General features: G+C 40.0%; 1 protein-coding gene across 4 annotated transcripts; it reads right to left on the bottom strand.

The window, feature by feature from the left end:
* Positions 1-206: 206 nt before the first annotated feature.
* On the bottom strand, positions 207-17,232 carry LOC111866986 (TBC1 domain family member 13). Of its 4 annotated transcripts, none has more exons than XR_002843258.2 (13): positions 17,116-17,232; positions 16,957-17,030; positions 15,013-15,138; positions 12,895-13,048; positions 10,974-11,130; positions 9,163-9,168; positions 7,880-8,078; positions 5,992-6,193; positions 5,352-5,474; positions 5,112-5,169; positions 4,782-4,847; positions 1,548-4,058; positions 207-1,452 (listed from the first exon to the last, which is right to left on the bottom strand). XR_002843258.2 is itself a non-coding variant. In XM_023856391.2 (12 exons), the coding sequence occupies exons 1-11, from the start codon at positions 17,133-17,135 to the stop codon at positions 4,782-4,784; spliced, it is 1,185 nt and encodes a 394-aa protein (XP_023712159.1). In that variant the 5' UTR covers positions 17,136-17,232; the 3' UTR covers positions 207-4,058. The 4 variants fall into 4 exon arrangements, 2 of the variants coding, with proteins under 2 accessions (XP_023712159.1, XP_023712160.1); XR_002843259.2 differs by having other exon boundaries at positions 210-1,452; positions 3,278-4,058; XM_023856391.2 differs by having other exon boundaries at positions 207-4,058.
* Between the last annotated feature and the right edge of the window lie 10 nt (positions 17,233-17,242).

Here is a 17,242-nt window from a genome sequence, read left to right as displayed (position 1 = left end):
CACGAATGGAGAACAGGAATGCATATGGCATATTGGTGAGAAAGCCAGTCGAAGACAGACCACTAGGAAGAGGAAGACCAAGACATAGGTGGGTGGATAATATTAAAATCGATCTTAGAGAGATAAGATTGGGAGGTAAGGCCTGGATTCATCTGGCTCAGGATAGGAACCAGTGGAGGGCTCTTGTGAACATGATAACGAACCACTGGGTTCCATAAAATGTTGGGAAATTCTTGAGTAGCTGCACAACTGGCACCTGCTCAATAAGGGCCCTGGTCAGTTTGCACACTTCTGCCCAGACATTTCAGATTTCACGCTTCTGCCCAAGTGGAAATCTAGCATCATGAAAAACCCATCCAGGTTCCACGTGGGTGCCTTTTACCTGACAGGGAGCAAGGATAACGCCTTTACAGAAAATATCTTTGATAACTTCACTGGCAGGTTGGGCACCTAAGTCCACACTTTGTGGCAGTCCACATTTTGCACCAACCAAGACTGAGAGTGCACCAGACTTTGATGTAACATGGAGAAACATCTTAACCCAAATCCTTATTCGTGGAAAAACAAGTGGAGAAAGTGTTCACCCAACTCAGGTTCAGACAAAGTAATTCAAAGAAAATTTGGTTTTAAATTGCAGGTTGATCCTATAAAATGGATCGACCTTCTAGCTCTGGTTCATAGAGTGGGACTCTTATAGACCTTCCCAAATTGGATGGATACTTGGAGGTAGGCACTGCTGCGGGGGGTTGACCCTACACTACCAGAGAACGATAAATTACCAGTGCATGGGAAGACCACTAGAAAGTGTACAACAGTGCTGTTGCATGGGCTATGTCTAGGAACTTCGACGACGATAGAACCAATCTCTTGTTTGTGGCGGGCATGGCCACAATTGTCGGTTGCGGAATGCTACGGACAAGAAATGGGGCCCCAGACGGGGATTGGATAAAATCCAATACATCCTACCAAATGTCAGAGTCAAGGAATAGCGTCTTAGAAAGAACCGACAGAGATACTCTCAGTATCACAAATACTGTGATATGTGCTACAAAAGTAAACTTCTGGCTGATGAACCATCATGTTGGGCAGACCGGGGACCGTAACACAGCCACTGGGTATGTCCAAAAAGTACTTCTGAAGTATGGCACTCCCTTACCACTGAATATAGTTCAGGCTGTCCACATGCTGGGTCACTATGCCAGCACCAGGTTCATCCTGACCAGGCCTGGCATACCTAATATTCCGGACAGAGAGAGAGTAGAGCCAGCGCCGATGTGTATGAAATCTGGTTTGCTGACGATACTAAGCTCTGGTTCAACGCTACACCTGCAGGCACTCACAGACTTGCTGTTTGTCAAGAACACTGGAGGAAGTCAGTATTGGGATAGCCGTTGCGACAGACAGTTGAGATCCAACCACGGCGAAGGATAGCTGAGACGTTGCATTGGAGTACTGGAACAGAAGTAAAGTGACATTGCAAGCGATAATAATTATAAGTGTTAGTGTCCAATAAAGATTCGCTAAATCAGAGACCCACGTAAAGTTACCTGTCTGACATACCCGACACGTGACAACTGGTGTCAGAAGTGGGATCAGTTTGGATTAACCGGATCGAATTGAAGCCTCCTATCACACTTTATTCAGCTGCACAGGTGTTGTCCACAATTCCGCCGGGAGCCAAAATGATAAAGCTGGACCTTAAAAGTGGCTTTTATCACTTCAAGATATCACCCCAAACTCAACATAATTATGGACTTTATTACAACGGTAATCGATACGCATGGACCAGACTTCCATTATGCAGCGCGCCAGTGTTGCTGTTGCCAGACATCTTCATCGGCGATTCAACATCACCATGGTCACCTATCTGGATGATTGGCTTTTCTTTGCAGATAATCATCTTCCAGTCACAGCCATTTTGGTGGAACTACAAGACCTAGGCTTCACAAGCAACAAAGAAAAATCCATCACTCAGCCCACTCCAGATATTGCATACCTAGGTTTGCGCATTAACTCTGTAGGAGGAACTATCCAGCCAACTCCATGATGCCTCACGCACTTGCAATATTTGATCCAGATAGTTCCAAGAGCCTCACGCCAGGATCTCGGGTTATCTATCATGGCTGACCTGGACAATGGCTTGGCCCCAGTTTCTGGCTCAACTGATTTTTCAGAGAAACATCACTTGGCTGTCCTTGCTGCTTACCAAAGGAGTACTACAAACTGAATGATGCCTACAGCCACCGCTTCGGTCCAGACAGCTATACACCGACGCTACACCCAGATCTTCAGCGGCTCTAGCAGTGGGACCACCTCCACAGGCCTTTGTACAACACTACATCTATGAAAAACCTATTGCTTGGGTGGAGACAGCTGCAGCTCTGCGAGGTTTGATCTGGTTCAACTGAGAGTGCACCACGGAGCCCATCACAATTACTTTGTTTGTGGACCAGACTTCCAATGGGGCATCCGCTGGCGCCCTCCATTATGCAGCACGCCAGTGTTGCCGTCGCCCGACATCTTTATCGGTGATTCAACATCACCATTGTCACCTATCTGGATAATTGGCTTTTCTTCGCAGAAGACCCGTTATGTAAGAGCAGACAGCAGAAACAAAACCGTGAGGAATGATCTCTGGTATCAAATTCGCAAAACATCTACATAAGCTGGAACCTAAATGCCATACGATATAGAAGAAGACAGCAAGAAGTCAGTATTGGGATAGCTGTCGCCGAAGACAGTTGAGATCCAACCACGGCCAAAGATAGTTGAGACGTCGTATTGGAGTATTGGGCCAGAAGTCAAGAGATATTGCAAGCGATAAAAATTGTAGGGGGGGGGGGGGCGGGCGTGCGTCCAATAAAGATCCGCTAAATCCGAGACTCACGTAAATTTGTTAATCTCGCGACATACCTGACAACTCACTATCAAAACACTCCACTGAGCAAAGAAAGATATTTCATTATAAGCAGTAAATTCACCAAGGAGATGGACAAGAGATCACAGTCATGGCAAAACAGCCATTCAATATTAACCTTTCAGCTCTGAATTAAACAGAAATAATTATGTATAATGTCAACAGAAAGATAGAAAACAATCTGCGAACTTTCTCTGGTAACAAAATACTCAGTTCCTCAAATAATACTGCAATTCTTTGAATTGCAATGAATGAATAAACAATTCTCAACCATCCAGCAACACCAACCAGACAATTATACTACAAAGGAATCCAAGAGTAAATGAAATAGATCTTAAAATATAAACCTTGCCACATCACCTCTGTGCATGCTGCTTGCACTGTCCAGCCTTTCCTTCAATAGCTCTTCTCAAAACAGTACTGAATGCATACATCATGCATCACACACCACTTCAACCGGAAATGAGCGTTGTTAGCATTACTTTTTTTTCTAGTGTAATTCCTTTGCAAGTAGGCACTGCTGAAAAGTCAGCATTCACAACAGTTCATTTCTGCCTGTTACAGTGTAGCCATTTATTAGGTTAGATTTCACCAACAAAAGCGCTGAATTCTTTTTCTTCTTTCTCCTTCAGAATTTCTAATTTTATGAGTTGATTTTGAATTAACTTCCCACTAACATCAAGGTTTAGAAATCTTTTTAACAACTGAATTAGTTCACCTGTTGACATTAGTCTCCAATATTTATGACAAAAAAGAGGGACAGATCTGTATACTGCCCTGCAGCAAACACAAGCTTGTAGAAAGACAATATTCAAAGAAGTGGCATTTTTTGAGTATTTGTCTAATATGAAAGAACCTTTGATGAAATCATGACTGCTGCTTTAGATCAAAACAATGAACAAGACATTATAGAGACAAACGCAAGAGACGTTACTTCTCACGAAGGTTGCATGTCTTTGTGTAACAAAATATGCACTAGATAATTCAACTGAAATACACATATTAAAAAAAAAAAAGTTGTAACTTCAATAATTATCACTTTTCATTGGTTTGCTTCAGATAGCAAATGTTTCAAGCCAGAATTGCAGCCATTTTTGTCCAGCCCTTTTCAAGGTTTCAGTGAGATTTCAAACACTGCAACCTGAAAAAGAAAAAAACCTTTATAATACTGTCACCATATAACTCTTTAGGAAATATTACAGTAAAAATGTCATTAATCTCACCCAGGAATTGACCCCCAGTGTTGAATGTTAGGACTTTTAAGAATTGAAATTCAACTCTACTGTAGATAACTTAGCTACATACTTATATTGTGGCATGTAATTCCACTGCCAGTCAATGGCAGCAAAATAAGCAACTATATAATGGCCGTTACTAGGTAGCAGCCCAAAAACAGCAACACAGGAATGATGGCTTTGGTGCAGTCTATGCAGAGATGTTACAAGCAGGACGAGTCAGGAGCTGCAGTTAGAGAACTGCTGGGGTTGTTTTTTTTTTTGCTGCTGCTGTGAGAAGCTGGTAGCTGAAGCCAGGAACAGTTCGGGAACCCAGAGGAAGGGGAACATCTGCCATTGGAAGCCACTACCAAGCAACGGCTGGTGAAAACTGTAACAAACTCAGAAGGCCTAGTGTGTCCTATAGTGATCTGTGAAATTTATAAACCACTAACAGCATAATCCTTACTTGTAGTTACAACTTGTAAGAGTTCAATAAATCAGACTACCCATCCAAACCCCATCTACAGTCACTCTATGAAGTGACAATATTTTTTTAGTCCCATGCAAATGATAAGACTTCCAAGACCACAATTCACCACCTCTTAATGTTGTTATATTATGAAAAAGCCAAAATAAGTTGTATGTACTTAGCCAAGACCAGCCAAATCTGCAGCCTTAGAGAGCACCACCTGGATGTCTATGGACGGAAAATTCTGCAAACAAAAACATCAAACACCTCCTGTTTTGTACTTTACCTTAGTCCATGCAATTGCGATAATTCTGTGAAACATTTCTGCTTTGCATTCAAGAGATCGGCAGTTAAAACCTCAGCAAGATTAGTGTGATCACTTTAAACTGTCATTCATTAAGGAAGCAAATGTACATATAAAACGTTCCATGTCCTAAGGTTTGCCTGAGCAAGCTAGGAGACAACCAATTTGGTGTTTTGATGGCTAAAAGGTTAATTCCTTACTCACCTGCAGGAGTTTGACATTGGCAGGAAAATCTCCACTAAGAAGTTGATTTCTAAGCAACCTGCAATGATGCAACTTCATAATTATGCAACCATGAACACCACATGCTAAACGTGCAGTCTTCATAAACCGACCTTATATTTAATTTAAAACACGTGAAACCTCTCGTGACATGACATTACAGGCAAAACTACTTGCCAATCATCAAGGTAACTGTGATAACAAAACCTTAGTATTACTCACATGATCATGGAACAGCAGATATGAATGAGAAAACCAAAACGATTTTCATCAGCAAAGAGAGAATCCCAGATGCGAAGCACGTCAGGCAGTGGAAACTCTTGTGATAACAGTAAAGTCAACCACCTGATGGCAACAAACCACATCACTGCATTTTACTTATTCTTATTCATCAACACTCCTACTAGTTTGGACTACATAGCATTGAATGATAAGATGATTCCTGAATCATTACTTCAAAAGGAAGAGGACATGGCCAAATTTGAAGTACTATGATTCTGTATTTCAGCATCACGTTGCAATATTGATGGAAGATAAATAATGGACGTTAAGTTGAAGTACTATCCCAACATTTTCACGAGGAAAATCACAAAATATCTCAGCCACGACAGTCTGTGTCCCAGCTGAGATCTGAACTAGGCACCTCCCAGATACAACCCAGAAGTGTTACTCCTACAAGCTTTGACAAACCACACGCAGTTTCTGTGCATTTCGGTGACATCTGTATGACAGAACGAAGAGTCTCAAAATCCCTTCACTTCATGGGATAATCACTGGTACAAGATACACTTCCAGCTGTCAGACGATGATGAGCTTGGAAGTGACCGCATAATGGTGACAAACACAGTGCACTAAACCTTACCTGAAGCTGTAGTACTGTGGGCAGAGCTCCTGTTGCTGCAGCTGAAACCAGACCTCAATGTCATTATTCTTCAGTTCTTCCCCCACTTTCGCCATCATTCCATTTATTCCGCACTCTGCCTCATCCAGAGATTTGATAAAGAAGTCTCTTATCTCTCCCATCAGATTTGTGAAACAAAAGAAACAATCAGCTTCTGCGTGTTCTGAAATGACACAAAGAAATTATTCATGTTTTGACACCTTCCACCAAATCCTAGTTACTGATGTAGAGTTGTGAACTCAATCAGTTCTTTGGATAGGTGAACATGTATAGTCATTTGGAGAGAGATCAGGGCTGTGAGGAGGGTGTTCAAACAACTACCAATTGAAATGCTCCAGCAGTGCTCAAGTGCCAGCAGCCATATACGGAAGCACATCATTATGTAGGAGCACTATACCAGATGTCAGCATTCCACACGTTTTGTTCTGAACGGGCCCTATGCAGTTTTTTTTCTTTTTTTAATATCCTGCAATACAATAAATGGCTCAACTTGTAGGTGGTAGACTTTAATGCAGGCACACAAACACTTATCCCTGATAAAAGTGCCTCAAGTCCAGCAGTAACTACATCAAGTAGCAGCTTAATTATGTGTCTATTTTTTTGTCTTTAATACATTTTCCCTCAATGCTTGTTTTGTTAACAGCTTGCTGGAGGTTACTTTCCGAGTAGCCCGCATATAATTCTGAACCATGGACACTACTAACCAAGAGGAAAAAATCCAAATAATGCATATGTTTTTAAGATGGAATGCCAGATACTGGAAGGCAGAAAAAAAAACAGCAAGAAAAAGAAAAGACAGGATACCTTTCCTCCATAAAGATATATAACAAGGAAACACCACTATGACAAGGATGGGGTGGGGACAATCATGTTACAGTTTTTGACACTGCCTTGGTAATCAATGATTAACATGCTGTCTTCCATGCTGATGGTCTCAGACCAAAACTCAGCCAGATCCAGTTTTTTGCCTGCTGATCTCAATATTCAACCTCTGTCCAACCACGGGTCACAGATCACTCTAAACTGTAGGCCCACTGCACTAAGCGTGGCACAGTACCTAGTCTGCTCTCATTCTTCACATTCTATGAGGATCTGGAGAAGCTTCAGAATAGTTCTAAGTCGTTTCATTCTGTCATCCAAAGCAGGTCACTTACTGCTGCTTAGGCAAGGTTACTAGATCTGACGAAGGTCAAATATCAACAAGCTCTTCTACAAAAAAGAAAATTTCTTTAAGAATGCACGTCGAATACATAATTTTACCTTCTGCCACTGAAGTGTAGATACCTTTTGCGACTTGTTGGACATATAGTTCACTTGCTGTTGAATCCCTCATGCAACAGTGTGCCTATTAGTTACACCATGTCTACTCATTTTTCTGTCTGTACACATGTAACAATTTACGAATAGCTACAGGGATTTTCATTAATTGCTGAGTTTTACTAAAATCTGTGAACATATTCCAAATTTGGGCTCAAATAAGACAAAAGTAACAAAGTTTTACATGAAGACTTACATGCATTTCTCTGCACACCTAAAGCATAAATCATTAAATACTTATTGGAGCATAAAATTTTAGAGAAAATTTGGAACATATTTTATGTTCAATAATACACTTCTCCTGTTAAGGCCCAAAATTTCCAAGAAAATTAAACAAACGTGAATGAAAATCCCAGAATTATTATACTATGCACGCAATTCCTAATTTGTTACCATTTCAGAAGGGAGGTATAGTGAAATCAAGCAGAAAAATCTGGGCAAGAACCAGCCAGTCTCAAACCCAGCACCTCTTGCAAGGAAATTCCTCCACATGACTAATACTAAAGCTTATATTACATAACCTCTTCCTTACCTCGCCAGTCAAGATCAGGGTCGCAGGCAAAGGTGTAATAAATGGGACCAACGATTTCGTTCATTCCCTGAACATATCCTTGCCCAGGGTTCAGCTTTGCATACAGGAACAAAATTCTCTCCACCACTTCCCAGTGCGCCTCCATTCCCTCTGACATCGGTGCATAGTCTTCAGGGGCCTTCTTCACTGAGAGAGCTATCTGGCATTCAGACACAAAATGCACCATTTTGTGGGTAAACTCCACTCTCATATGGTGACACTCCTTTCACACTTTCGCGGCATTCTAATATGGAAATTTCCAACATGCAGATTGCAGGCAGAAAGAATTTTAGTCTCAATTAAGAATGAAGGTGCACATGCAACATGTATACAGGTTACATACTATTACAATAAAGGTTTGTTGTTGAGTAACATATTGCCTGGCACAGTGCTTACAAAACAACTCTTTTTTTGACATTATGAGTGAAAAATATGTTTGAATTTCTTGTTAATATTCTCTCCTACTCTCCATTTTCATTTCTCCACAAATATCACACAGTAAACATCTTTTATACATATTATACAACAGACCTGTGCAAGACTGATTTTTTCGCCATGACTAGGGTTTGGTAAAAAAAATTCTATATAGAAGAAAAAGAACTTTCTCTACTTGACCAATTCTGTCACTGTAGTCATAATTTACAACACCAGTCACTTACTATCCCGTTTGATATCAGATACCAATACCATGTATATGGAAACAGCGAAATATGCGTCATGGGCTGAGAGTGGGAAAGGCAAGACACTTTCACAAGTGGATTTGTGCTAGTGTTCTGAATACAATACACCAGATATGTTACTGAATGAAGCACGAACAGTTATTAAAAATTACCAAAATCTGAATTGAGACCAAGATATTTTTGTCTCAATTCATTCTCAAAAATCTGACACTCAAATATGTCTATCATAAAAGATACAGTATTTAACAGGTCTGTTATATTATGAAGAACTAGCACAGAAACTACTTAGCTACTTGTATAATAAAAAAATTATAGCTAAACTCCATCTACTCAAGGAGTCAGGGCGCATCATACTTTGTGTAGGCAACCTTACAGAAAGAAAGTTCTCTGTATGTTTGAAGTTTCCACTGACATACACGTATGTGCACCAGAAGTATGTGAGAAAGAAAACCTAGTAAATTTCTAATGACAACATAACAATCTACATCACTGACAATAACGCACTCGTTCCTTAGTAGATAGAGTATATGAACATAAACATTATCCATAATGCAAATGACATACCTGCTGCTGAGAAGGCAATGGAAAAGAAAATATATTTACATTAGTTGATTACCCACACCCACTATTTAAATACAAGAATTTTTTAACTTCATCAGGAATTTTCTCTTGTTGATCTACTTTCATCTCTCTTCCAGATATAGACTATTAAACCTACATCTCGTCTCACCTCCGTTAGAGTGCAGCCACAATTCTGTGACCACTAGCCCCTGCATGTGATACAGCAACCCCTAACTTAGGCCAAAGAATGTAGCACTGTTGTTAAGATCATCTGAAGTTCAAATATTGATACATGCAAATGCTGTCAGCAACATCATGGAAGTGGAACACACATATCAAGCAATGTCTATAGGGCTAATGCTGTTTTAAGCTGGACACTGATAACATCACTTCTGACCAATGCTTTTCTAGGTGGACAGAGCTGAGTGCTGATACAAGTGTACAATAGTTCATGGCCAGACTGTAATAACAAGGTCAAGACTACATTAAGAATTATTTCTACATCTCATATACGCCTTCATGGCATACTGTTTAGAAAACATTGCAGCTTTTCCTTACTTTAATCCCACCTCCTTAAGGAACAATACACCTAAGCAAAATGATATTATAGGTACAGATGGAGGAGGAAAGACATTTTTGAAAGTTAAAAACTGCCAGTGTTTTTCAAATCCTTCATAGTCGGTCAATGCGTTTGAGGAAGAAAAAACATGATTCATTCTTCATACAGAAAACTGTTCAAGCAAGATTTCCAGATAATACTATTGTAAAATTGTAAAACGTATCACAGCCCTGGAAACCAAAATGTGATCAATCACCATTATTGAGATCTCATACCTTAAACTCCAATCTTACTTATACTTCAATAGACGAAACACTGCATAAACCACAATTATAAGAACACACACAAACTTCACTATAGCTGTCACTCTCATGAGTACTCAAAAAACATGGACCTTACATATGGCCTCCAAAAACAAAACTGTGATTTTCCCAGAAAAGGCTCCAATGATTTTCATTAAATTTCAGCTCTTTATGGAGACCATCTACCCAAACAAAAGAGTATACGAAAAAAAAAGTAAAGCAAAGCTATCCCTGTAAGGGGCCGTGAAGGCCCATAGGGTTGAGATGTCGAGCGTCCCACATTATCTAGACAATCAGCTCAAAGATGGCGGTAAGGTTGTCAGCCTAAATCGTGATCCAGCAAAATAATGGTATGAGCTTTAGCAGCCCGAACAGATAAATGAGAAAGAATGTGCAATGTCTTTGCACCAATTCTACCAACATTCTACCCTGATGATGGAGGCAGCAGGTTCCTACAAAGCAATACCTTTCTACCAGACTACACCATGTCATGCCATAAACAATACGAGTACCTTTCAGGTAATAACTTTGACACATAAGAATTTCCTTGGTCCTTTTCACATAAATTTATGTGGATCAGTATTACAACATAGGTCCTATATGCAACATTGGTTGAGGCACTACACTACAAGCCAGAAGGTCAAAGGTCTTTTCAGTTGGCCTAATCCTTCCAGCTGCACTATGGCCCCAGGATAGACTCAGCTTCTAACAGAAATGAGTATCAGGAATCTTTTTGTGTGTGTGTGTGCGCGTGCATGTGTGTGTGTGCGCGTGCATGTGTGTGGGGGGGGGTAAGGGGCAGCTGGCATGCAAGGCTGACCCCTTCTTTAGAAAATGTGGGAGCCTCGACATCTCTCAACCCTATTGGCCTCCACGGCCTGTCGCACGGATTGCAACATCCAGGATTTCAATGCCACTAAAAACGACATTTTCGTCATTAGGACGCAGCTTACCTTTGTAACACCCAGACCCTTCCGCTCAACATTAGCGGACTTCAGGACAGTATGTTGCACTCGTCTGTGCAGGCGTTTAATGCCTCTACTGTGCACCACCTGCTGGCATGGGAAGTCAGTCGCTTGTTGAAAGAACGATATGTCAGGACACAGACGTCTGAAAGCAATGTTAAGGTCATTTACCTACTAGCCTCAATTGTCCTTCAACCTCAAGTACAAATGAGATCTAAAAGTTTGTAATGATGGTACATTAGTAGAAATATTATGTTTTTGGACATTATCCATTGTCTTGTCTCTATCTAAATAGAGTCTTGCTTATTTTTCAAAACAAGTTTCAGAGACTGGATTCTCTAGCGCAAGGCCTCGTGTGTGTGGAGTTTCAATAATTGAATATGTTCTTAGATGTCACAGATGGTTTATACTGTGTTTGAGTTATGTACCCTTTCTTGAAACTGGCATAGGTGTCTGGAGATAGGGATTAGCTCTATGGATTGGGATAAACTGACTAGGTTTTACCTGAAGATGGAGACACAATCCAGTCTCCAAAACGTTTTGAAAAATAAACACGATGTTTTTAAATAGAGACAAAATGATGGATGTCCAAAAACATGATATTTGAATCTTACGTACACTCTACGTTTCTACTGTATCCTGTACCAAGAGAAACTGCACTGAATACTGTCATCTGTTTACTGCTTTATATGATGATACTGCATTTGTGTACAAGTGTGTGTTTAGAGGCACCTGATCTTCCAGGGCTATTTATGCCTGTATAAAGACACAAGTAAGAAAGAAGTTTCAAAGGACACAAAAAGGGGTGAAGTTTATAGCCTGGTGGGCATTTACCAATGGAACACATTATCTCCATCTTGTCCTGACAGGAGACGATTGGAAATGGCAGCTCAGTACCAGGTTCCTTTGAAACACTGATAAATATATCTTACCGCACTACAAGACGTCACATCACAGGAGATATCAAACTTCAGCCTCCACAAGTCAAATTTATATGTTGGACTGTGACGAGACATGGCAGTAAACTTCATGCAAAACTGTTACAGTACTTACCAACAGATGGATCATTAAAAACCATCACGCTGAAAAGTGGCCTGTCCATGAGGTACACGTAAAATACCAAGTAAACTCAGGACGAGAATGATGGGTTCTAGTTCGGATCACTCAATTTATTGGCACTTTGGTTACAATCTCTCTTAATCACATTTACTACAGCGCTATCACTGACAGACACGTTATACAGTTCAGTGTTGCACACTACGGTTTTAACCCTTCGCTTGTCATATCTTTCCGCTGGTTAACACTCCACAGGTGGACCCTCAAGTGACTCCTGTAGCATAAATTGTCTTAAAGATAGCTCCTCGGCACAGGCAACGACTGATGTTTACAGAGTCACTGCTTAGCAACTCATAATATAAAAGGTTGAAGGCTTAAAATCACAATATGAATTAGAATAACGTTATCAACTGCACATATCACACACCACCAAATGGATGGGTGAATATGAATAATGAATTAGGAATAAGGTGAAAGGAAATGGTCATGACCTATTTCAAGATACTTTGTCAGCATTTTCCTAGAGCAACTGGGAAAAATCACAAAAAGGGTGAGGGGGGGGAGAATATCAGGGTAATTTATCTCTGGGCTTGAATTCAAATCTATGACCTCTAAAACATGAAGCAACATTCCTATGTATCTTGCAGAATTTGGTAATCCACGTCAGAACCACATGGCGCGCCAAAAATGTGTCACAGTTGCACTTAAGTTCAAGTAGTTACTCGCATGGAGCAGAAAACAGCTCCTCAGTTTGTCAATCTATTCCCAGCACATCATGGAAAATCTCCATATTGTATTTTCTCAGAACTGCTACTATATGTGACAGGGTTAGGCAGTGGGCTATATTCCTTACCTGACGTCTTTATCTATCTGTAAAAGCACTTCATTGTCTTTGAAGAATGTCTGCCACTGGCTGTCTGGGTTTGAGTTTAAAGGATGATCTGCAAATGTCACATCGACTCGACTGCCATCGATGTGTGTTTCTCCTGGCATCACTATCATCTCTTCTGAAAAGATAAAAAACTGTCCAGAATGGAAGAGCTACAGAGATCTCAGGGCAGTAACTACAGAGATTGCCTTCTGGGATGTAACAATGTGGAGACCAGTCGCAGTCCTCCAATGTTTTAGAAGAATATACTGCCACCATCCTCAGGGATAAAAGAATAAGCACTAACAGCCTGCCACCTGCTTCTATTTCTTGACAGGATCACTCTTCAACCCTGAAGATGAAGACAGAAAATTACTCTGAAACATCATTAAACTTATAAACTACAAGTCATTATAACCCAAAAGATAATATTCCTCAAGTCTGAACATCATTCTGAAGAGAAAAATCCATGAACATATACATTTTTTACCGTCAATGCAACAATACTTCATTATTTATTTACATAGCACATACATGTTTCAACCTCAAATGGGTGATCTTCAGGTGCTGCAAGTTTCTCACATACCAATACTGAACTCCAATGTTAGCCTTCCCCTTCTTATAAATGGTTTGTTCAAATTAGTTCCTATTGAAATCAGTACTGTTGCGCTGATGGTAAAAATTATAAGTTCATTGTATATGTGCAACATGATGCAATCCTTAAAAATAGAAAAATCCATGCCAGAATTTAAACTGCGCCTATTCAGGCCCTTAGTCAGTCATGGGTAATGCGTGCAATTTGCTGAACATTCTAGGTTTAACTCTCCCCAGTGTTTGAAGTAAGTTGTATAGAAAGTTTTTGAGACAAGTAATTAACTAACTTCATGGAGAGTTCTTCTAAAAAAAGCAAAAAAGACTCTCAAAAACACAAGAAATGCCCTAACTTCTATGAAACCCAAATATATATGTACAGTAGAAGTTGGTTATAACATCATCAAAGGGACCTAAAAATAGTGTCATTATAAACGAATGTCGTTGTAACCGAAATGGGCACTTCCACAGTAGCCTTATGTTAGTCACGTAAAAATCTACCAAAACCGAGTTAAAATGTTGCATTTTTTAGTGAAATACGTAGTTAAGCACAGACTAACGTAACATTAACATGGAATTGCCCAAATGTGTAATATCAAAGACATATTACAGCGCTTTTCACTGACAATACACACAATATTTCACGAATCACTTTAACTTTCTCTTCAATGCTTAAAACTGTCCTTTTCATTGCTACTGCACTACTGATTTTCGCTACTGCACTTCTCTGGGTTTAGGCAGGAACACTATAGGGTAAGTACACAATGTGAGGTCCTGTTAGATGAGATTCTAGGAAAGGAATGCAGTTAACAACCTGCTGCGTCCCCTTGCACTATTCGCGCAGTCCCACCCCACACCCTTGTTTTCGCATAAAACCCACGCTCCTCTTGCAGCCTGCGGTCGTATTCTTCCAGGGCAGTCACGTCAGCAAGTAGAGAAAGTGAGGGTGGGCAGACACATCGAACTTTCCCACGATATCAGAGAAATTCAGGAATGAAAATGACGTTACATACGAGGTTGATGCATTTGTGCATGTCGTACTAAGCAAGGTATAAAAACAGTTGCTTTATGAGGAATTAGTTCGTACCATTGAATATTTGACGCAATAGACAAGGTGTCGCAGAAACCGATGTTGCTATAACCAAGTTTTACTGTATATATATATATATAGCTGTTTTTAAGAGCCTGTTTTGAGAACAGAGCAGGTGACTGACTACTTTTAAAAGAAAGAATATTTAGAAACAAGCCAAGAATCAAGAACTTTCTTTGCTACAAGACTAGCCTCATAGCGGATTACACATTAAGCCCACCTCAACAACCAAGGCTGTAACAATATGATCATCAGCTGCAGATGTCACATGCCAGGGGTAGAGATGGGCATATTATAGGTTACTTACCAATTCCAAGGGCAGAAGCAAATGAATATAAAGCACTGGAAAGGAAATAACATGAAAGAGTACACGCAAGCATCTGGACACACCAGACATGATGGCAATAAAATATAAATTTTACCTATGAACTGCCTGTAGAGCTCCCTTTTCCTCATAAGTGTCTCACTCCATGATGCTCGAGCCAAAGGGAGATAATTCAGAAGCAGTTTCCAACACAGCGCTCTTCTGCCTCGTTCATATGGAATGCCTAAGCATGGACGTCCAAGTATTACCGAAAAGTAAATTGGAGCTTGTGACTAACATTCGATCCACAAGCCATCTTAGGTTCTCACAGCATTAACTATGAATATTACTGTCTATTGAGATATCATCTTCATAAAAGTAACAGGTAAAGCTATCCCTGTAACAGGTCATCGAGGGCCACAGGTTGAAAGATGCTGAGGCTCCCACATTTCCTAGACAATCAGCTAACAGATGGCAGAGAGTTCGTCAGCCTTATGCGACCGGCCACCCTTTACCGCCAGGATTCCTGGTACTCATTTGTTAGAGACTGAGTTAACCTCAGGGCCGTAGTGTAGCTGGAATGATTAGGTAAACTAAAAAAATCCAAGGACCTCATCGGAAATCAAACACACAACATTCTGGCTTGTAGCACAGTTCTTCAACCAACTACGCTACTGTGTGCCCCTGATGATCTCTTCATAGAATTAAAAACAAAATACGAAGAGGCCAAGCAAGCGAAAGGTCTTACAGTAAAATTTATGACATATACTCATCTAAAACCACTATGGATAATAGTACAGAAATTCACAACTTTCAAAATGCATAGCATCAATGATAAAAGTTTTCAGCATTTCTTGGTCATTTGTGAGTTTAGCCATACTCTCTCCATTCATTAAACAAAATTATTCAAGATTCAGTTAATATGCTGAATTTCACAGCTAAGTGGACTAAAGTCACACATACAATGTAAGAAGTTGTCCATGTGCTTCATTAAATATGCACAGCATTAGGATGTATGGGTAAACTGGAGGTGTAGCTCCACCATTCTTGACCTTGGCACTACATTCAGGTGAGTGGTCAGCTTCATGCCCTGCCCACCTTACCCTAGGGGAAGGAGCCCCAATATCCACTAACAGAAAATTAGGTCGGCACCACTGCCAGTCTTGACACTACAAAGAAAGAAACCTCTTGCCCTTGCCAGAAATCTAATCCTTGTCATACAGCCCATGGTCATACTAAATGCACTACCCCAGTTCCGATGCATAACAGGGTACAAAAATCTTTGAACACTGATATATTTTTACCCACCAAACTTTTTTCATGTATCTTGTTTAAAATATTTCACTTCATTAATATTCGGTTTTATAATTTACAAACCACTAATTTCTTATATTAGATCTTTTGCATCTTTTTTTAATTCGCTTAGTGGGGGGGGAGTTCAGCTGGGTCCACTTGGCACGGCGGCCACCAGCCCTGTGTTATGATGATGGAGCATTTGCTGGAATGAAGACAGGCAGGGGAAACCGAAGTAATCGGAGAAAAAACCCGCCCCAGTGCCACTTTGTCCACCACAGATCTCACTTGACCAGACCCAGGATCTCAGTGTATCACTGTTTGCATTAATGAAGGTACTGCTCACATTATTACAAATTAATTTTGTGTATGTTTGGTTTGGTTTGGTTTCTTCACCCCACTAAAGATGTTTCAATTATTTGTTGCTGTAGTAACTGCTACTTACATAAGTAAAACATGATAATTCCACAATTCCTATTACTGAATGTAATCAATTATAGTTGTAAATGTAGTCCTAATACAACGCAGAAAAAAAATTATATTATTATTTAAAAACTACACTAACACATAAGGCCGGAACATAAACAGCAGCAAAATCCAAGCAATGAATGTAACATTTTTTAATTTGTCATGTATCGCATATAATGCAAGGGGGCGTTTCGGAAGTTCAAGTTACAAGGTCGAAGTAAACACGTTGGTTTCAGTTTCCTATATTTGCCCTCTGTTCATTAAATTATTTACAACGGCCTGACAGCACTATTTTACTAACCATTAAAACACAGTTTCCTGAGAACCTTCACGTTAATTTCTTCAAGTTCCAACACATCGTCGAATTCTTTTAACCTGCAAATAAAATATTAAAAATTAAACAAAATTGCATTTTAGTATGCACATTAAAACGTATTAATGTCACTAACAATTATCACACCTTGCTTTATATACCGCCATTCAAACTAAAAAAAAAATTAAAACAGATAGAAATTCACCCGAAGGGCATCCACTTTACCACTTTCGCGGCCTTTGTATACACATGACCGCACATGACAGGAACAGGC

The sequence above is a fragment of the Cryptotermes secundus genome, unplaced genomic scaffold, assembly GCF_002891405.2.
Source record: "Cryptotermes secundus unplaced genomic scaffold, Csec_1.0 scaffold1383, whole genome shotgun sequence".
In the NCBI taxonomy this organism is placed as follows: Eukaryota; Metazoa; Arthropoda; class Insecta; order Blattodea; family Kalotermitidae; genus Cryptotermes; species Cryptotermes secundus.
The sequence above is the reverse complement of the archived record's forward strand: the minus strand, read 5'-3'. Positions and strand labels throughout refer to the sequence as shown.

Bases quoted from the DNA above. Each gene is read 5' to 3' on its own strand.
- LOC111866986 (XM_023856391.2), bottom strand. From the start codon at position 17,135: ATGGCGGTATATAAAGCAAG. The intron at 17,031-17,115 runs GTGTGATAATTG...TTTTATTTGCAG, and splicing joins ATGGCGGTATATAAAGCAAG to GTTAAAAGAATTCGACGATG. The intron at 15,139-16,956 runs GTTAGTAAAATA...GTCCATGCTTAG, and splicing joins CAGGAAACTGTGTTTTAATG to GCATTCCATATGAACGAGGC.